The 22,627-nt window shown below is 37.9% G+C and overlaps 3 protein-coding genes across 3 annotated transcripts in view; all 3 read right to left on the bottom strand.

The window, feature by feature from the left end:
- The window catches only part of Sol1 (CUB domain-containing protein Sol1), a 269,862-nt gene extending 257,532 nt beyond the window's left edge, over positions 1-12,330 (bottom strand). Inside the window, exon 1 of the mRNA XM_029311762.2 lies at positions 10,599-12,330. Within this exon, the coding sequence (XP_029167595.1) occupies positions 10,599-10,601 (3 nt within the window). The 5' untranslated portion in view covers positions 10,602-12,330. The remainder of the gene's footprint in view (positions 1-10,598) is intronic.
- A 947-nt stretch (positions 12,331-13,277) lies between these two features.
- LOC114938041 (uncharacterized) lies at positions 13,278-14,964 on the bottom strand. Its single transcript, XM_029311774.2, is given in 3 exon segments — positions 13,278-13,775; positions 13,777-14,231; positions 14,234-14,964. Coding segments are annotated over 3 exon segments (1,398 nt in total). The 5' UTR covers positions 14,937-14,964; the 3' UTR covers positions 13,278-13,535.
- Positions 14,965-19,356: 4,392 nt separating this feature from the next.
- On the bottom strand, positions 19,357-20,176 carry LOC146719994 (uncharacterized). Its single transcript, XM_085489283.1, is given in 3 exon segments — positions 19,357-19,476; positions 19,478-19,789; positions 20,084-20,176. Coding segments are annotated over 3 exon segments (525 nt in total).
- Positions 20,177-22,627: the final 2,451 nt, after the last annotated feature.

The following is a 22,627-nucleotide window of genomic DNA, read 5'->3' as shown; positions in this document are numbered from 1 at the left end:
GAATTTCACATGTAGATGCAAAAAGTAATTATCGCTGCGCGGTCGATTGGTGGGAACGTTGTAACCCGGGTCGCATGGTGCTCTGCAATCAGGACTAACATGCCGCGAAGAGGTTAGCGTTGTCAGTTGCTAGTAAACACGTTGTTTAGCCGGCCAACCAAACGCGGCTACAGCGGACGTCCGGTTTTCGGGGAGCGAATGTGTTTCCCGATCGCAGTCGAGGATAATCTTGACATTTGCTGAGATAAATCCCCTATTACATTGCGCCGAAATCTATTCGAGATGATTTAAAGAGAAGAGAGATCGCAAGATATAACATATACGATATATTATACGAAAGTATATACCTCTATAAATATCGCGACAAAACGTTTCCGCGGATTCAGAGGTAATTTTTGCTCAAAATTGTCGCGTGTCAAGAGAGAGAGAGAACGATTTTGTACGACCGCACTCGAGTTAATATTTTCTCAGCGGAAGCTTGCGTGCGCGTTACTCTTGGAGTTACTTAATTTCGAAGCGGTCGATCCTATCGTATCAAGAGCGCGATTATTTGCGTAAAAAGCAAACCGCGATGCGCACTCTCGATAACGCTAATAACATATATTTTGTCATTGCTGAAACGGGCATTCTAGTCAAAACTTGGCGAGGCACCAAGTGGGCGGCGTTAGTGGGATTCGTGGCTTGAGCTCGACGCCAAATACATCGGGTCGCAAAAACGGTTGATTTATTATGACCAGTAGTAGTTCGGGGACGCGCGCGGTTTTGCAGGACTATCCTCCCCTCGCGTGGAATCGCATTCGGCCCGATAATTTGCCTGCGAGCGGAATATCTCGCGGTAACGAAAATGCAAACTAAATAAATAGAGAAGGATTATTATTCCTCCTTCCTCTCTAACAGACGTACTAAAGTTCCATCCGAATCGCCTTTCTTCCGAAACTCTTCGATCTTCTCGTCGATCTGTTCCTACTCGAAACGGACAGTCGAGACTATATATCTGAATATCTGAAGAGTTCTCCTTCTCCCTATTTGAGAAAACACCATAGGGACAAGTTACGTTTACATAGCGAAGTAATGAAGATCGCCTATGTTAGTTTGCCCGTGGCTCTTAGAGTCTGCTATTACTCCTATGCAATCACTTCCGCCTTGGAAGATACATCGAACTTGTCGAGCTTGTACCTACACCTCGTCTACCGCGTTACCTCATTTGCATAATAGAGACGCCCTATCGAAGGGATCGACGGATTTGCGTAGACAACGCGTAACAAACAGAAACCGGATCCATTAAGAGATTCACGCTGTAACGTAAATGATCGAGTAGTCGTAGGCCAACATGAGTGATCCGGCTCTGTCGATGTCTCTATTCGAGACCGACGTTTCGTCGTTCTCTCATCTCAGTATGCTGTTTGACAGCTACCGAATATTCAAGGCCATTTTGCAGGGATACCGACATATTGTGGCGTGATTTATGGCCGAGCCAGAAGGAGAAGGTGGCGATCGATTCTGTGCGAGTTTGGCTGGACCAGCTATATATATATATACCGTGGAATCTCCACTATTCCTCTCCGCGCGATACAGTTTACTTCTTTCTTTTTCACATTCTTTCGCTCGTTATTCCGCAACACAAGACATCCATTTACGACCGACATCTTTTCTGATCTCGGTCTGCCCGTCGTTCGCCGAGTAAGTAGCTCCGGCGATATTAAATCGTCCGTCATCATTGTAACTTTGGCGGAGATAAGACGAATACGATCCTTGTGCGAATAAAGTTTCCATTTTTTTTCTTTTTTTTTCAATCACACAAAGCAATTCTCTAATAACTCGGACTTCGCATATATACTTTTCTTATTATTTGGCTATTTATATTTTGTTATAAGATATATTTTATATTTTTTTTTGTATATCCGCGTATTAAAGAGAGATTTTTCCCTCCAGGTTCTTTTTTACAATGGAAAAAAATCGAAAGCGCGTAAGAGTCACGTAAAGAGGTGTCCTCGAGAGTTAATCCTTCGTAAATTAACGAATAAGCGACACCTCCAAAACGTTATCGGCCCGATCGCTGAAGCGTACTGCCAAGTTATCTGAAATGGAAGTAACGTCGCTGTACGAAGTGGAAGTACGGATAACGAGATTCGAAGATGCGCAGCATCGCCTCGTATAGTTGCATAGTTGAGCATAACTTCGGCATAACTGTGAAAGCATTCGTAAGGGAAGAACCCAAAGGTCATGCAATACAGTAAATTCCTTTGCATTGAATACCGGTTTCTTCATGTAGAAAAAGATATATATATATAAATGTTCTCATGTTCAGTACACATTAAACGCGCGTACAGAAATCGTAAGAGTTCTTTAATTATGTATATATAAGATCGTTTTTAATTTACACATCTCACGCACATATGGTTATTTAAATATTTATATGATATATCTTTGAGGCAAATATTCTTTTTTTATCATCGACTTTTTTGCAATAAAAAAATGCAGTGATCAATTTTGTATATAAAAGTCTCCGTCGTTGCAGCTTCGATCGCTACTCGCATACGCAACGATTGATTTGTGTAAATCTACCTTCTTTAGCCGTTGAAAGCTATATAATATCGTCCTCGAGACGAGAGAGGTTGCCATTATTCTACGATGGTTTCATAGGAGTCCTTCATATACGTGTTTGGTTCTGACACCGGTGACATAGCGCGAGGAAATTCCGCCTCTCTATACATCATATGAATCTAGTCGTATGTGCACATATGTGCTATGCGAAATATACAAAAGATCGGAGACATATCTTGAAAGACATCAAGTCAGGGGCAAAACAGTATAATATCTGAAGGGTATACGCGAATGTGGCTCGTAGTTTACGATCGCGCTGACAAATACGTTGCGTCTCCCAAAAAATATTCATGACTATATGTTGTATGCATGTGAGTATATGTACACATCATTCATTTTGTACGTATATGTATCGCCTGTCTTAGATAATGAACGTTAGTAATATACACAAGCTCTTGTAGCTTAAAATGTAGTTACATATATGGCGCGATAACTTCATGTACCTGTTTTGGACATGTTAGTTTTGGCAGCAAGTGTGGCTTAGTGTAAGGAGATTTCACGCCATAGCGTTCCATATGCATACACGCGTCTCGAGGAAGGGTACGTATATAGAGTCTGAGGATAGACTCTTGTAGCTCCTACCGTGTAATCTATCCCGCTCTCACGAGCTATTGAGTGGAACGCTCGTATCTGTGATTCAAATGGAATAATCGCGGGGAGGAAATCATGACAGTGTGCAGAGACGTATCGTATTCAAGGAAATCACGTACAAATTTCTAATAGCTAATGAACGTATCCGTTCATATCATTTTCCGCGCGTATGTGCTACGCATATAAAAGATATCCAGAGATCGAAGATTCATATATAATATATATATTATACTTTGAACGATCGAATGGCCGGAAATAGCAACAGTGCAGATGCGTGACGTATATATATATATATGTCACGCATCTGCACTGTTGCTATTTCCGGTCATTCGATCGTTCAAAGTTTTATGCAATGATAAAAATCCGATAAATCGTGCTGTTGCTGCAAAGAAAATTCGGCCGCGATCCTGAATTTATTTAATTTTATGGCGTTTGCTTTTATATATATACACATATATATATATATATATATATATACATACATATATATATTTATATAATAATTTATATAATAATTTTTGTACATTTTTGTACACATGTTATTTAACTCTGTGTTTTGCTTATAATGAGCTAACAGATGTATTTAATACAATCGTAAGGCGATTATTGATCAAAAAGAGTGCAGATAATCGGTATTTTTATATAATAAGGCATTATTATATAAACAGCTTAAAAAATTAAAAAGTCTGCGCTTATATGTGAGATATAAAAGCGAACGCCATAAAATTAAATAAATTCGAGATCGCGGCCGAATTTTCTTCGCAGCAACAGCACGATTTATCGGATTTTTATCATTGCATAAAACTTTGAACGATCGAACGGCCGGAAATAGCAACAGTGCAGATGCGTGACGTTACGAGCGTCGCTGCGCGAATTTAATAGGCACTTGCGTGTATTATGTGAGCATTTCTTTGCATCTAAAAGAATATAGCGAGAGAGACTGGTACTCTTTAAATCTTACATCGTGTGTACGCGCTATTTTCCCCTCGTAAAAAAATATCTTTCGACGGTCCCGATTTGCTGTAGAAAATGTAATAACCTGTAAAGAATAACAGCAGTGATCGCACTTTTAGCAATAGATTGCCGATTATTTTTTAACGAGGAATCAGTTAAAACAAATATAAAAAACAATATCGATGTCTGTATGTCTGTAAAGCATGAAGGCAATTTAGCGTCGAAATGGAATTTTCTAGAAGCAAGTAGTTACTAGTGTAAGTCACGTCCTAGTGTCCTACATGCCAAGTATCGCGATCCATATTTAGTTCAAACATAAATGTGTTTTTTTTCGAATTATGTTGCTGCTTTCTAGATACGCTACACGCGACCGCAAAGTTCTAAAAGCATGTTTACGATCATGAGCTTTCAGTACACGCTGACCGCGACTTTTGATACGCTTTTACCGTATTAATAATATATATCTATATATATGTATGTATATATATATATATATATATATATATATATATATATATGTATAACGTCAGCTCTCTGGAATAAAGATAACATATGAGTAATGAGTAAAACGTTTTGTAAACATAATTATCTTGAAATATACTATATTGTTTATAAGAAAAATTACATTTACTTATATTATTTGCACAGTTACATTATATTAAAAAATAATATTGTAAAAGATATGTTATATCACAGAATATATTTGAATTAATTAGACAAATAGGAAACCTTTGATAGGTATACCATATATGAGAAATGGAAAAGATTTTTTTTTTTCATTGATGTTGACGTCTCTATGTCCAAGTGCATTACGCCATTACGTATAATGTAAGTAAAATAACGCTTCTTTTTACATCCCGAGATTCGTATATTTACATACGTGTAATTAAAAATGTGCTCCATGCATTTTTGAATTACAAATGAAATTATTCTCAAGAGAGTTGATAACGTTATTAAGTACTACCTACAGGAATAAATATCCTATAACACGTTCACATTAGAAAAAGAGTGGAGATATGGATGAAATAAAAATATCTGGTGCATACGTGAATAGTATATATGTCTACACAGGATAGTGTCAAAAATATCGAAAACATCCGTTGTCACGAATGACACGTTGTTGTTCTGCATTCGCACGGCATTACGTCAAATCCTCCCCTATACATATATACTTTCTCCTCTTTCCATCTGTACGTATTATTCTCATCTTCGGGACAATGCATTGTACGTGCGCAGAGTTATATCGCGTTAAACATTTTATTGGATACGAGCGACATTTCACGCTTCCGTCAATTATTTCGTATAGTATCAATGAACTTGACGCTGTAATATCACGGATCGCCATTAAGCGAACACGGCCTCGCGAATATTGCTCGCGCATGATTTTATGCAAATTTTAAACAGTATACGTATTTCAAGCAAGTCGATCCTTAAATCGCTTATCGAGCTGAAAAATCACAAGCAGCCGGAATGACGAACGAGTTCGCCGATTAAGCCGGAACGACGTGATAAGTAGAGTTAACAACGCACGCATGGGTCGTGCACCATCTGTTAAGAGCTTATCGCGGCCCGTAACGCACAATTCGAAACAACACACAGCGTCTTTACTTATCTTCTATTTTTTTGCATATACGATAATTCGCAGGTACGACAAATCGCGCGATACCCTGTACATCTACATGCGTGTTCCTCGATCGTCGACCTTTCGTACGGTTTTAATTTATTATATATCGTGCGCCGCGGAGCCAAAATTTTTTCCCTGTCGCAAAAGAAGCTTCGGTGCGCGACTATACGACGACAATTTTCGCTATTCTCTCGGTTATTTTTCTTTCGGACTTTATTTCGGGCTTTCCCTCCCGGGCAAAACGCGCGAGTTTCGCGCGCGCGTCTCGAATTTAGAATATAAAATCTAAGCCGTAGGGAAAGGCTGTTAGATATCGATCCTTTGGCTGTCGCGCGGTGCATTCTAGCCGTCGTATACGACGGTAAATATTACATGCACTGGGAATGGTAGACGCGTCCGCTGTTCTAGCGTATTTCAGCGTATATATATATATATATATATATATATATATGTATACGTATATATCCTTCGCGTCGATATAAACGGCGATTACTTTCGCGAGCCATTCATTTTCATATAGTTCGCGCAAATGGACCTTTTCACATCTTTCATACTGTATATATCGTCGAACAGGGCGTTCAAACGTCTGAGTTACTGTCGGAAATCACGGAATCTTTATTGACCCCCTCCTCCCATTCAGCTGCGCGCGTTCGAAAGATTAGACCAGCAGGTCGAAGAAGATTTTAATTTCCCTTTGCTCATTCAATCGAAGTACCTTATTTCCGCCGGACACAATCCGGATTCGGCTTTTGATCCAAAGAAGCGTCATGTTTTATTTCGCAGTGGGGCTCTCCGCTCGCGCCTTTACGATTCTGAATGTCACCGTTTTGCCGAGAAGAAGAATCTTAAATAGCGAAATAGCTGCAGAAAAGCTATTCTCGATCGCGCGTGGCGGAAAATATCGAAGGGACGAACTTTATCATTCTCTAAGTGATAAATCGCGTAACTTCAAAGCTCATGCTCCCCAAGGGAAATAATAATCTCCTCGTAATTTCGACGGGAATGTTAATATATATATATATATAATTTTTTTTTTCGTTAAATCGATATCAGAGAATTTGATAATCTCTCTGCGTTATACACAGCGACTTGGGAACGACACATACGCAATAGGTTTCCCTAGTTCGCGTGCGAAAACAAATTTAAAATATATGACTCATAAAATATCTCTCGGCGTGAATATAAAAAAAATAGTCCATTCAAATTGCCGATTGGTACTCTGGCGGATATTTCACCGAGATTTTGTCGTAGCGGATTGCTCTGGCTACGATTAATTTACGGCTTCAAACTGAATCGCGCTAACGTATGAACCAGCCGACGCGACGCTGGATTTCGAGAGTTTACCGATATGACTGCGCGTACAACTGTGTACAACGTCTGTGTCTAATTGCATAACGTTGCATCGCACGAGATATACGTGTCACCTCGAAACCTCTCTCAAGGGATCAATCGTCTAGATAGTGATCCCAAAGCAACTCGTTGCCAAAGCAATCTATCTTACATATAGAGCCAGCTTTCAAGATATTGTTTCGTACAAAAATACATTAATTCTTATAATACAATTCAACAGAAAAAATGTCAAAAAGAAACAATTATTTTTTGCAATTCTTGATACAATGGTTTCAACCTTTAAAAAACTGTTCTATCGCATCACAATGTGGGGAAAATTAAGATTAAAATTGTAAAGGAAAAACTATTTTAAAATTGTTCACCACGTTATAGTCACGATGACGTGCTAAAAAAGTGTTGTTTTATTCAAAATTGGATAAGCATATTATTGATTTAAAAAAAAATGGTTACAGTTAATAAAATTCTCATATCAAATATTGGACTTATTATCATAACCATGTTTTAATTAATTATTTGCTTTATGCATATATTGGCAGTGTTATATTGTGTATTAATTTTAATATTGAATTTGTATACAATTTGAGAAATTTGTACATAAAAAAATTTACAAACATGCAAAAATATTTTAACGTTTTATAAACTGATCATATCTGTCATATTAATCTCAATATTTTTTATTGATTTTGACATGAAGATTGTAGTCAGCATTCTGAACAAGTTATTAAGTTTAAATAAAAAATTAAAAAAATATTCTACAGATTGTCCGTAATATTTCTACTATATAAGTCTTTCGTGATAGATTTAATATTTTATTATAAAAGTTTTATTGATTTTAATCTTTACAGCAAATTTTCTATAACATCTGTAACATTTATGATAAGATGATTAAAGTGGACTTATTCTACAACTTTTTTAAATTAAATTTCAACCAAAACTGTGACACGATAGAAATTAAAAAATCCAAAGTTTAAGCATCAAAAATGTAAAAGAATTCTCTTCTTTTTATTCTATACTACTTTTTCTCTTGAGTTTAAAAATAAATTATTTTTCGTTTTAACTTGTATAATTGACAAGTCGTCGTTTCGACAAATACGAGAATAGATTTTTACGAGAATAGATACGAAGAGCCAACTCGACTATAATTTACTGATCTCTATAGCCATGACAGTTTCTAGCTGCTCTCTACCGTATTACACTTGCTTATTTATCGATCACTCGAAGCTCGAATTGGCAAGTCGGAGAAGGTTTACGACTTCGTTCTGCCTCATACGAATCAAGCTCATATCTCCGGGAAACAGTATATCCGCGAAGCTCCGACGCCTGTAGCGCCTGCGACGGTCGTAAATGCACATGCAACGTTCGAAATCGTGAACGCCAACGAAATCGGTTTACACGCGTCAGCGTGACTGATAATGCAATCTCCCGTACAAGACTATACGGAAGCGCGCGCTTACGAAAATGTAAATAAAATCTCGCGGTTTGTAAAAGTGACATTGCGAGTGCGTCTCACTCATGCCTGTCACGCTTCTGCTCTTCCCACTTTGCAAGGTCGAAGTTTGTACATATACACGTATGTTGTATATGTATGCGGATTGAAATGCGACCATGTCACATATGTACGTGTGTACACACACACATCCACACATCTAAATGAGATTAGTCGTGAGACATTTTAATGCCATTAGCTCGTAGCGGTTTATCTCGAACCGCTGGTATGCATATGCAGTACTATATGTGTATAAAGTCTAATATGTCACGTAATTTCCTCGTGGATACGAGACATTGGGGTAAATTGACACAGCTTTATCTGACAAGCGATTAAGATTATTAAGCAATTTCTACACGTTTAATTATGCTCGCTCATAAACGAAATGCATCTGTCATATCAACTTTTTCTCCTTACAGTCCTTACAGATCAAGATCTTATCTGCATTCAAATATTTTTCGAAAGCTAATCTCTTTGAACCACATCTGGTGTATATAGTGTAAATAATGAAATTGATATCTTTTAATCTTTCTACTTATAAATCTACAAACACGGGAATTAATAGATTGTGAGATAAGTTAACATAATCTGTAAAACTACGAAAAAACAAATTATTTGATGCAAATAATAAAAAAAGCAAGTGTATTTAAAAAAAGATATTTGCAGATTGTAAACCCCATATTTCACGTCGTGCACCGTATATGTAAAGGCAGTTGTACAACGAATGTCGTGGCTTATGATGATCCTCGTCACATGTTTGAACACGCATACGTTGCACGCATGTCGGATGCTGCACGAATGTCACCTGCTGTCATTTCGTGAACGTCGAATAAATCATTGCCGGCGAGAGATATCCTCTGTTTGCTCGACGACCGAATCTCTTGCTTTTGAAAGCTTAAAACTTGCCGATTCAACGTTCGTGTATTGCAATAAACTATAGGGAGAGAGAGAGAGTGACATTTTATTAAACCGTCAAGAAATAACAAAACTAAAGTGACTCGAAGAATTTAATGTCAAAAGTAGAAATATCAAAGTTCTGCTTCAAGAAATCGTTAATTATAAATTTTCTTACAAGGTAAAAAATTTGCTAAATTAAATTTTCAGAAATAATCTGAGAACTTTTGCAAATAGGCGAACAAATATTGGAGTAACTGCATAAACTAATCGTTAGAACAAAAAGTACAAACATGTTTCATAAGTCAAGAATCAATTTTGCGTCTTGTGTGGTTTAAATATCTAAATTGTAAAAGAGCTAACTTTAATTCTATAATTAAAAAGTTGTCGTTATATATATTTAATAACATTATTATAAGCACGATAAAATAATTTTGCATCAAAGAGTATAAGAATGATTATTCCGTGCACGCAAATGATCGATCGAGTATTAAAATTAGTTGGATCGTCGTAAACCGTTGGTTAATGTGTAACAATATCTGTATAAAGTTGGAACAGAATCTGAAATCGCGGGAACACTATTGTGTCGCTTATGTACATACTTAGGTATGTAGATTGCGCACCTCAACACGTGCCATTAATGGCTGATGGCTCCGAAACTCTCTCACGCCATTTTCCATCCTTCCACAATGAAAGGTCAACTCCTTTCGGCTCGCGAACCTTGTCGCGCGCGATAACAATTCATATAGTACGTAAATCCCCATATAGAGCCTTCCTTTCGATTGTATCCTTTTAGGTTTTATCACGCGAGTTCGCACTTTTGCGCTGCATACGATTTTTCACTCGCGCGTGATCAATTCGTCATGTATGCCAGCCGGTATTCTTACGCTTGAAAACATTATTTATTTCGCAGCAGCAACGGAGTATTCGCAAAGCGAATCTAACTTATCTCTCTACGATTGTTCCAAAAGGATATATCTCTCTGTTTCGAGCGCGTTTCCGATTACGTTTATCTTTGCGGCTGCTCCTTTGTTTTCACGAATCATATAGGTATGTATAAACAACGGATACAGGAAATAATAGCACCGAGCTCACCATTACGTCAATGCTTTGGCGTTCCTCATGCTTTGACGTCCGACGCGAGTATTCCTTGACGTCGTGGGGACGATTCCTCGTCGGTCGAATCAGCGTGCGCTCGCACGTCACGCTGATTCATGATCGATGAATGCACTGTTCCTCTTTGCGAATACGTCACGCTTCCGCGCGGACGACCGGAAATGGGATGCGCTCGGGATGAACAGCTATTTCGACCGAATTCGCGCCCGCCAGTCACATTGAACGATTTGCGCTCCTACGAAACGCGCGCATTACGCTTCTACACTTCTCATTCACGATTTTGCCGGAAATCTATTATCTCAGTTTTCGATCGGGGAATTCCGATCAAGAAACATTCACCTATTGTCGATCGTCCGTCACGTCGAAATCGATTACGAGTTTCGCGACGCGTACGTGATATATTTCGTATATATATTTGATGTATATGTGTGTGTGCGCGAAACAATTTTTTTTAGAGAAAAAAGAACCCCGTTTCACTTAGAGAAAAGTATAAACAACTTCTCGAGAGGATGCGAAGTTACGTCCTCGCGCGAATTAGTCTCGCTTCGGAAGTACTTTTTAATTCCGGACTTAATGCCGAGCGGCGACGCGAAACGTGGCGAAGCTACGCAACAAAAGGAGCTTGTATAGGACTTTGGCAACAACCAAGACCGAGGGTGTGATGCGCACGACTCTCCAGCGGCAGTTGACGCGACACTAGAGAAAATCCGAGTCCGCGCTTGCCGCCACAGGACTCCGGACGCCTGCGCTCTCGGTTCTCGCCGCCACGAGCCACAGGATTTCGCATAAACAACGTGTGTCCGCGACACGCTGGTATTCCGGAAGACGAATGCACTGTCGAAAGTTCCTTACACACGCTCCGTCCCTTCATTTGAACAGACGCAACGAATTATTCCCGTCGTCGAATCGAAAGTGTTTACCCGATTCTCCGAACAAACATTCTCGGAGAGCCGAAATACAGTCGTCAGACACAAATATCCTCCTGGTTATACACATATCAGGTAACTAGAAATTTATTCGGATATTTGGGTCGATATAGTGTCAGCAATGTAGAACGGAAGGGATCGATGATAATATTCGTATGTATATGGATAGCTAATACACTCCCGCGATTTCTATTACGGAAGATTACCGAGTTCTTTACCACGACGATAAAGGTAGATGCGTTCCTTGCTACGTATAATGGAATCATAACATTATTCTAGATATAGCGGCTTCCCGCCGTCGAGTGAAAATCAAGTGAGATAGATCAGGTTTGATCCGTGCATTTCAGCAATCGTTTTCACGATTACATATACTCACAGTTTTTAATTATAATATATCAACTATAATAACTATTCGTAATCTTGAAATAGTATCTAGCTGTGTTGAAAGTTTACGTTCGGTGAGTACATATCGCCGTATGATTATACGAACGTCTCGCATAGCCAGCAATAAAAGCAACTTCCGCTTTAATTCGATATAACGTCGCAGCCCATTAAACTTGGCCGTTCTTCATCATTTTATCGCCAAGAAACCTCGTGGGTACATTGGTTGCGATCGGCGACCAACGACTCCGAATACCACTAAATAATATCGCTACGTGAACAAAATAATTGAATTCATTCGATTCTCCGCCACATATTAACGTCGAACAAAATATATATTTTGCACAATCTTTCATAAACGTTTTACTAAATAAAATCGACTTTTAAAATAATCTATAATTCGCTGAATAGACTTGAAAACATAGATCTATTTTTATAAGTTTATGTGCTGGGTATTTTATGTGTGACATGTATTTCGTATATATATTTCTTTATGTGTAATATATATATATATAGACATTTTTTGTTACAGTAATATCTGTATGATTAAATTGGATGATCAATTAAAAAGAATGTTTTCTATTGCATGCAAATAAAAAGTGCATTATGCACGAATGTGACATGACTTATTTCAAGAGGCAGGGACTTTCTTCTCTTCTCTTCGCGCTTTCTTCCTCGGCTGACTGCTCTAAAGTTTATTATGCAGCGTAATTCCTTTTTCTTTTCACGACAAAGTTCGTCTGACGTAACACGGAATGATGGTCTCGTTTAAGTTTGCAAAGCGCTACGCCACACAATGGTTTTAACCGTAGAATTAGCTTTTCTGACGACCGTGCGTTTAACAAAGATTGAGGCGACGACCGAATGACGGGGATGGAGATAAAACAATTATTTTTCTCGATACTGAATATACAACTTGTGTCAATTGCATAAAAGTATAAACAAAAAAGTATTTGAACAAAAATCTGACATAGTAGTACTTTATTCATTTTGCTAGAGCGTTAATGAATATGCATCGTCAAGGAAAAACTCTCACGAAGATGAGAGGTAATGATGACATTTGAAAAATGAGCGAAATGAAATTCCTATATAAAAACCCTCTTATATGTCTATTTGCATCAGAAGCGTTTCTCCATCATCAATTATAACTGAAGAACAGAGATTCCAATATATATTTCTTTTCTTTACCCATTCAATACGCGTTTTAATATATCTAACTATCTTGAGGCTCGAGACTCTTTTCCGTTCTTGACGTAATTTATCCGTTGACATTTTTCACATAAAAATTTCTTTTAATTGTAATTATTATACAGAGCAATGTAAATTTCTTCCTATATTGTGTGAGAAAAAATCAGGGCTAACTTTATATATATATATATATATATACATATATTTACAAAGAGTAATCATTCATCCAATATCAATAAAAGAAATACATTACGCAGTAGCAGATATAGACGTAGGACACATTTCGCGAGATGATATCTTCGTTCTAATCGAACAAGATTCCTTCCGAATGATGAAACGACACAGTTTTCGAAACGTATCAGCAATCGAGAATCGTAAATAAGATTCCGACGATGTTACTTGGCGCGATTCCAGTCTTTTATCACAGATCGTAAAGCAGGTAAAGCAACGACACGCGCGTGCGAACACGTCGTATTTCACGATCCGTAGATTCGGGAATTAAGGATTCGGTAGAACCCTCGGGCAGGCGATCTTTGAGTTCGAGTACAATTTCTAGAATACGCGTCTTAAACGCGGAATTATTCTCATACTGATGTCGCACGAGTTCCGCTCGTCCGTCGCCGTACAGGACTTGTTCGAGTTTGTCGGTCTCGAACGTGAAAATATTGTATAATCGCCGATTTAGATAGCATCATTATTTGCAGATTGAGCGAGGCATAAAAAAGTGATATGTTTCGCGCCTCCACGTAACTCTCGCGAAACGCCATCCAGGACAGATGGCTGTTAATGTCGAGGCCTTCCTCGGCCAGACATTCTGCGAGCGAGTCGTGATAGATCTTGGCAAAAGTATCGAAATAACGATCCCTGATGCTTCGAGTGGTGGTGAGATATACGCAGCACGCAAAATCGATCGCCGGTGGACAGTAACATAGGAACTGCCAGTCTACGAGGTAACAACCGTTCGTATTGCCGGCCAGATCGTGTCGAAACATTATATTATTCACCCAGACGTCACGGTGACAGATGACGTTTCTATGTCTCTCGGACGGCGCCAATAATCGCGCAATATTCTGCGACCACGTGGTGATACGATGTTTAAGGTTGATTCTAGCGTCACGTCGAAATCCTCGGCAATATCAACCATTGCGTGAAGTCCCATAATACTAGAGGCAAGAAGTCTCTTCGATATATCGTCCTTGTCATTGAAGAGTATCTCGATCAGCAGGTGTCCGTAAAGATCGAGGATGGTCCGGTTCTCTTCTCGGCGGAGTCTCTCGTCCAGTATCAGAGATCTTGAGTGCAACCTCGAAAGAGTTCTTAGTGTCCAGACGCAGTGCTCCTCGTCGAACGGCACGTATTTGTCCAGAGTCGCGTAACCGTCTAACGAAGCGTCTTCCAAAACGATGATGGCATTCTGTTTGCCGAGATAACACTCCGCCATCCATTTCGGGAATCCACCCGTGCCCATTCGCTGCATTAGATCTGTATAAACGGCGATCTCTTTGTTGAACGTGTCGTAACGTTCCAGGAACCCGCACGACGGACTATCGGACGGCGGCGCCTTGGCGAAGAACTGCAAACTCCGCGTCTCGTCTTCGCCGCATCTTACCGAAATGTGCAAACGATAATATTGGCCGAGGAGGCCGTTCGTGTCGCGAAGGTGCTCCAATCTCCAGTCAACGAGTCGGAAGTTACCGCTGCCGAGTTTACGCTCCAATATTTTGTTAACGTCGCGATCAGTCAGGAGAGACTTTTCCGTCTGATGATCCTGCGGCGTCATCGGCAACGCGGAGCACGTCTTGTCGACATTTTTCGTCGCCATATCTCAACTGCATTAGATCGCGACGACGATGCTTGCGCTAAATTTATATAAGCGCCTTATCGCAACGAGAAATAATAATACGATTATTTCGACAAGACTGGCGCAATTTTTATTCGCATATATTTAGCTTACTATCTTTGATAGGTAGAGCGACGCAGATTGCAAATAGACGGCTCGGCGAAGTGACGCAACGGCAAATATCTCGAAGCGGATTGACGTAATTTATGTCGCATCGTAAATCTATCTCATATACTTTAGCAATGTGACGTGGAGAACGAATTTCGTGATATATACACCGTTTTCTGAGAGAAAATAAAAAAAAAAAGAGAACAAAGAAAGAAAGGGGGAAAAAAGAAGGAGTCATGTATCGCGATAGTGTGTCTGCGTATTCCGGAAATTTACTGGCACAACCCGCCACAACGTGTGCGGTCGGCTCGAGAAAAATGTTGCGGGATGAAGTTGGAATACTTGCGGCTTGCAATATTTATCTTAGAGTATATATCTTGTGCGCCGGAGCGCGAGAGATGAACAATTGTTGCGGCAATTATCGGTTTGCAGATTTTACGGAAATAGAATACGAATCTCTAGAATAATCGAGAGAACCACTGTCGATAAACGCGCTTGCAATCAACGCATCGAGCGACGCAAGACTCAATTATAGTTGTAGTTGGACGTAACATCGTGGAAAACTGGAATTTTGGATTCGTACGAATATCGTTAACGATTAATCCAGGGTGACCGCAAGTCCTGTTAATTAACGTCAATAACGCGCCAATTAAATATAGATTTAAAGAAAATATGCGGTTGACGTTAATTACTCGAATGCGTATTACGCAGCAAACGTAACTAAAGTAACGCCGCTTAATAAGTAGTTTGCGCGCGTACGCGTTCCCTTTCGTCGCCGCAATCGTTGACGAATACTACTTGCGTGATTGCGTCGGGAGACGCGAACGAAATGACATAATAATAAGCATAATCCCGGGTACAGAGAAACCATTAAAGTCCGCCGGGTACTATAAAACAATTCGAGGAGAAACTTCGCGATTCTCCCTCGTAACCGCCAAAATTTATTCGCCCTCACTGCGCAAACGCATCTAACTTCTCGGGAGCAACTATTAATGGGGTCACACTCTATATAGTCCCTTTCGGTTACGTTACTTTACGATGCCAAAGGTAATTCGATTAACTGTGTCCCGAAGCCTGGAACGGAGACGAGCTCGCTAATATCAATGTATATACGGCGGAGTAACCAATTTAAAATTACTCCTAATAAGGTTTTTGCAACATTGTTCATCTACTATAGTCGAAACATTTTCCTCGGTTTTGCAAGGGCCAAAAAATTTGCCTGGTCGTTTTTAGATACATATTTAGCACACATAAATTACGACTAGATTGTTTTCACAAGTCGGGATAAAAAATCCTTGCAATTGCGTATTAAAAAAAAGACATAATAGCTTCTTCAAGTTTTAGATTTCGTAACAATTTTGTTGCTGCTAAAAATAAAACTTGTTGCGAGAGATATATATGCATCGTATAAATAAATAAAGGCAAAAGGAAATATTGCACGAGAAGTCTGTAATTGCCAGTCATCACGCAGTGCCAGAACCGACAGGAGAGAACCGTCGACCTTTTCCTTTTTCTGCGCAAACGTGAAGCGGCCACGCGGAGAGCCCGACAAAAGTGGAATTCTCATTAATTGACGCGGTACTAATTAGACTTTTAATTAACGAGATGAAAATAAACAACGATTTGTGAACAGATGTCGCGTTTCTCGTATCTCTAATGATTTAACTACCACCAGCGGGAGAGAGAGAGAGAGAGAGAGAGAGAGAGAGAGAGAGAGAGAGAGAGAATCATGTCAACCGCCTATTAAATGCACATAAATTTGCGCATAGTCCTCAGTAGCGATTAGCAATTCGAGAGAGACGTGACGTGACGTGTCGCTTATCTCCGACTTTAATACTAAATGCAAAGTTCACAAGTGCATTCTTTTTTTTCCCCAGACAACTCAAATCGTGATTCCTCTTCAAATAGCGTAGTGTAATAATATGTAACGCTTTTGTGAGAAAAAATCTACCGAGACGCGACGGAGTTTCCTCTATCTCTGCATTTGATTATAAATTTAAACCTTGCGTCGCCTCCGATTATAAAACCTTCGTCTGAACAAAGTCTCATTCTTCACTATCGGTCTAACGATATAAACGTGTATTATTTATTCGATTGCACGTCCTTCGCATCCCGTCTTCTATTATACGCTAGCAATTCCGTTTGTCCGAGGAACGTTTGTCTTAAAATATGCAACAACCAACGATTGTTCGAACGATTACCTACAGTCGCGATAAAACGCGATGCTAGATGGACATGTTGTCTTCGGGGCCATAATGCCGCTGGCGTTTTGAATATTGAAAGGGTTACGAATTGTTCGCGGGGCGTGACGTAAATTCCTGGACGTTATATAAATATCGGCGATAAAAAAGGAGTGGAAAAAATATAAAAAAATTTATTCTGACATAAACGTCGCCGGCTAAAGTCACCACTTTCCGTGTCTTGAGTTTCAAGGATCTCGCGTGAAACTCGATGCCGAGTTGCGAGCTGAGAGCGGAAATTTATACGTGTCTGTGTATATATATGCGTGCTTTCACCTCTCTCTTTCTCTTTCCGTGGCATTTCCTTTTGAGTATTCGGAAGTAAAGCAATCCCGGTATCAGCCTTGCTTCCGCGAAGTGGCGCAGAAGACGGTAGAGAAGACAGAAACACCTAGGGACGTGAGAGATGTCCGCGAATTGCTTTGAAAAATGCGAAACAGAACTGTTTTGATCGTAGACGAGAAAAATACATTCGAATCGTTACAAAGTGCTGATACTGTAAAAAATAACTCAAGAAGCGCTATGAACTCTATTTTGTCAAAAGCGCGTTTCCATCAAATTATACATACAATAATATTATATAATATAATCTACGATTAATATCGATCGTGATAATCGAAATGTCCGTAAACTTGAAGATTTGCGTGTACAAGAAATATATTAAGAATGTAATACGTATATGATGAAAAAAGATTATCCGCAAATAAGGAAGCTATTATATACATATATGTGCTAAGAATATCGAATTTAAACTAGACGGTCGATATATGTATATATGTAAGTCTTGAGAGAGTAACTCTATGTGGCACTATCCACATTTCATCTTTTATGTACATTGGATTCTTTTCACTGGTCTATCCAAGAAATAAATCCCGATAGCGAACTATACGTTCAAGTGCGATAATAGAGAAAGCAAAAGCTCGAAGAAGGCTAGAATATCGTATCGCGAGACTAAAAGTATTTTGCTCTGAGAAGGAGAGCTCTCGATATAGTAAAGGTCGTTTATAAGAGAATAGATCGGGGGCATGAGTGGCATATAAAGTCTCGCTTTATTCCAATTATAGTATTATCGAGCTGTCCTTTTAAATTTTCTGGCGATTCACCGAGAACAAGCGAGATTATAGAAGCGAAAACGAATAAAATGACTTAATATCAAAAAGTTCCAAAGTCTCGATTGTATAGATAAAGCCGGCTGCTAGACAAAACAGGTCTCGAGGTTTCAACGTTCGTTCAAGTGGTAGAGGGATATAAGAGAAAGAGTATTTCTTTTATAATCGATTTTTACACGAGATATGCGCGGTGTAATATCGTTGTTTTATTGCAGTATCAAACTACTAAACGTAAAATAAAATATAATGATACAAAATTTTCGCGGCGATTAAACAAGAATTGATAATAAAAAATACGCAAATTAAAAAAAAAACGAAATTTTCAAAATGTTATACATTTCCTAAAAAATAATTTTACATTTCTTTTACGTTTGGATAGAATAAAATTTTGCACAATGATCTCTACTCTTGCTGAGGTAGAAAAATATTGTGCGTGCACATTTTGTACTGCGACAAAAATAATTCATTAATCAAAAGCGCTGTGCGAGACTATAAATTTAGAGGGTTGGAAGGGGGGAGGGGGGGAGGAGCACAGTTTACGGCATATCATACTTTACTTGTTTCGCTCCCGGACAAATCCTATATATTGTCAATATTGTCACACGCTTACCCAATGTTTGAAAACACAACATGAGGCGTTAATATTAATTAGCAATTGGCATTCTCTATCCGATATGTCAAATACTCATTTACCCTATCGAAACATTTGTTTTAACTCTAAAGCGCTAATAAAAATGCTAACAATAGTGTAATCGCGTTTAAAAAAAAATTTCACAAAAATGATGATAAAATATAAAAAACGAGAAAGAATAATACAATATATAGTCATACTATAGTCATACTAGTCATAATTCAACATTATTAATTTAATACAGCAATATTTGAATAGAATAATAATAAAACGACACATTTATCAAATTTTTTAATAAAGTGTATAATTTTTAATTATTGATTTTTTTTCATTCGAGCACTGCGAGATCTCGTTTCGTGAAGGCTTCGAAAGCTAGCAAAGGATGACCTAAGGGAAGCGTTTCGTTCTGCTCTATCGGGTGTTAGATCGAGAGAATTCTATTCTCCGGCTATAGAAATCCTTGGTTTTGCTCGATCGAGCAAATCTCATGTCCGGATAATCGATTTGGACTCTATTCGGTCGACTGTACCAGTGATTAGCAGTCATCGGCACGACGTGACGTTTGTTCTCCTCGTGTATCTCCGCCCAAATGAGACTTGGCTTGGTGCGATCGCATCGCGGTTTACTCGGATCGAAGGGAGTTACGTTGTGCAAACGATCGTACGCCGATCTCGCGTCAGCGATTCTCCTCTCACGCTTGCGATTGTTGAAATACGTCGTCGCGTGTCGCTCGGTCCACGGTTCCGCCTTAAATTTATCGTTCCATCGATATATATACATATATCTACGCTTGCTAATTTTAGTTATTAGTTAATTTAAAACTGTTGCTTTACAGACCTTTAATAATTATTTTAAATATGATTGCAGTAAGACTTATATTATACGAATCTGTTTTAACGTAATGCAAAGTAATATCTCGCGTATACAAATGAATATGTCTTTTACGATATATTAAAATTATAAATATTATACTTTACATTGTTTCTACGAAAATATTGAGAAAGAAATAAATTGACGGACATTAGAGAAAATCGCACTCACCAAACTTTGAAGTCTTCTCTCATTGTGTATATTAATCTCTCCCACTCGCATCCGCATCCACGGTGTAACTGTAACACGTTCGATGCGATACATATTGTCCAATATTTGTTGGCAATTTGTCAAAATACACACATGTTGTAAATAACCAATTTCAAATGTGGTACGAAAGCGGTATTTTTTGCACAAAATAAACGCGAAACGTGAACGAAAGCGCGATATGAAAGACGCGCGCGAATTATGCGCTTTAAAAGAAATGCGCCGATAACAGCCAGGAAACGCCATCTTGCAAAACGAGCGGCAAATGCTCGGAATGTGGTCATTAGTTCAAAGAGTTTATGCCGCGCGGCGCTGTCAGTATACTCTCGATGTGAAGTCATCAGGTATGTATGTGTTAGTGAGGTTTTAATTACTATGGAAAGGGAGAGAGATAAAATAAGAATAAAAATTATAACATTAACTAATTACTTTAAATATATATTTTTTATTTGCTATTTGAAAATAACTTAATTTTGACTTTTAGACGACTAAGATTTTTATCTACATGTTTTTATACTCAACAAAAATGTCAAACATAATGCCCAATTGTGATAGTAAAAGTTTTATAATATATAGAAATTATTAAGGAATGATTTTCAATTCAATCTTTCAAATAGATTATCAACGTTTGCTAAATATAAAAGAAAATTCTTTTTATTTCTTGTTCCAGTGCAATTAAATTTAATTTAAAATTTATCAAAATGAGACTAAAAAAATTTCCAAAACATCTTTATTATTTATTTTATTTTATAGAAATCATAATAGGAAGAGAGAGAATTTTGTCAAGACGTGTGTATCTGAAAAATAATTTCTAAATCTCTATACATAAAATTCATATTTTCAATCATATTTATATTTGAAAGATTTTATGTAAAAATTTATATTAAATATGTCTATTTTAAATATCATTTACGCATATAAATTTACTATAAATGTTATAACTGTATTTTGCTCCGTTCTATTCAATCTAACATTATATAACAATGTCGTAAATTTTATGAAGACTGACCTAAGTAATAAAACTGTATAAATGTATCTCGTATTATCTTCTCCTGCATAAAAGAAATAAGATTAAAAAATTCGATTCTTATTTAAATTATTAAATAAAAAAAGGATAAGAAGAAAAATCTTTTTCGTTGGTATATGTGTTTCTTAATTTTATTCGTATAAAACAATTTAATATATGATTCTTTACTGCCTGAATGTATGAAGTTTTACAAAGTACATCAGTCTACAATGTTGTTTCACAGGCAAGTCTTGCAATTTAACGTAGACACATATCGCACGTTCTAAACTCTTATCGCAAAAGGGCAGGTATTCTAGGGAGGTGCACAATGCGTCTTTTTCGCTCGTTCTCATTTCCGAGTAAAATAGCAACTTCTTTGGTTCACAGTAACGTCAACCTGTACTTATAAATCTCACATAGTTACTCATTTAGTTTTTTTTCTTACTTCATACAAAGTACTTTAATAGTTTTATTTTTAATTTAATTCTCTTGTTCAGCTCTTTGTCTTCTCAAAAATATCATTAACTCTCATAAATTATATAACTTGCCAACTTTTATGATGGAATACGCGTTCGACAAACCGTGAAAAGTAGAAAAATGTAAAATCTGCAAAAAATAGTATATGAAATATTTAAGAATTTTCTTTTTAAAATTTTCACGTCAAGATAGTGTTGATACTGCAAAAAATCAAACCAGCTCAGTTCGTTCTACGCTTCCTCGAAAATATTCGCAGCTGGTGTCTCTCGTGATATTCTCCGATCGGATCGAACAAAAAGAATGTCATTCCGTCCTTGACGTATCCAAAAGATGAATCGCTTGTTGCACCGGTGCATCATATAGAATCGTGTTTGGACAAAGCAATCGTCTGGCTTCCACGGAATACTAACCGGTAATTAACAATTGCTGTCCTTTCGGCTAAAATGAAATTTCTGCTCTCGATGTCGGTATTACGTTGAGAATTTAAAAACTTACCTGGCCTGCTAATGAAAGAACGGAAAATTAAAACAAAATGAATTAAATAAAAAGATTATTCTTCTCTTGTTGAAATAATTGGCTGACGAGAGATGTAAACTTTAAAAACAGCTTTCATTTTAAAAAAGGGACTATGCAGAAAGCGAGAGAAGGAGTCTAACAATTTAGACTCTTATAGATTAACCAATTTAATTTCATATCTTTCTTCTCAACAGGTGATTGAAACAGTTACAATACTCTTACACTATTGAGTAGGAACATATAGTGCGCTCCTTTATTGACTTTTTTATACCTTTCATTATTTCATTAACAAGAATCTATACGGTAGACGTAGAGAATATAGTGCACGACAATCTACCTAACAGAATTGAATTTCCGAGTAAATTGTATTTTGCGGAGCTGTTAAAGCGACGCTCTGGAAAAAAATGCAATAACGTTAACGACGAAAATCGATCTCGTAAAGTCTGGGAGCGTCTCTTGCTAAAATGTAAAAACTACAACTACAGAAGCCTCGATTAAAGCACATTTGC

This window comes from Nylanderia fulva, unplaced genomic scaffold (assembly GCF_048542155.1).
Source record: "Nylanderia fulva isolate GAGA-0341 unplaced genomic scaffold, ASM4854215v1 Scaffold8, whole genome shotgun sequence".
NCBI lineage: Eukaryota > Metazoa > Arthropoda > Insecta > Hymenoptera > Formicidae > Nylanderia > Nylanderia fulva.
This window is presented reverse-complemented; position numbering and strand designations above follow the sequence as displayed.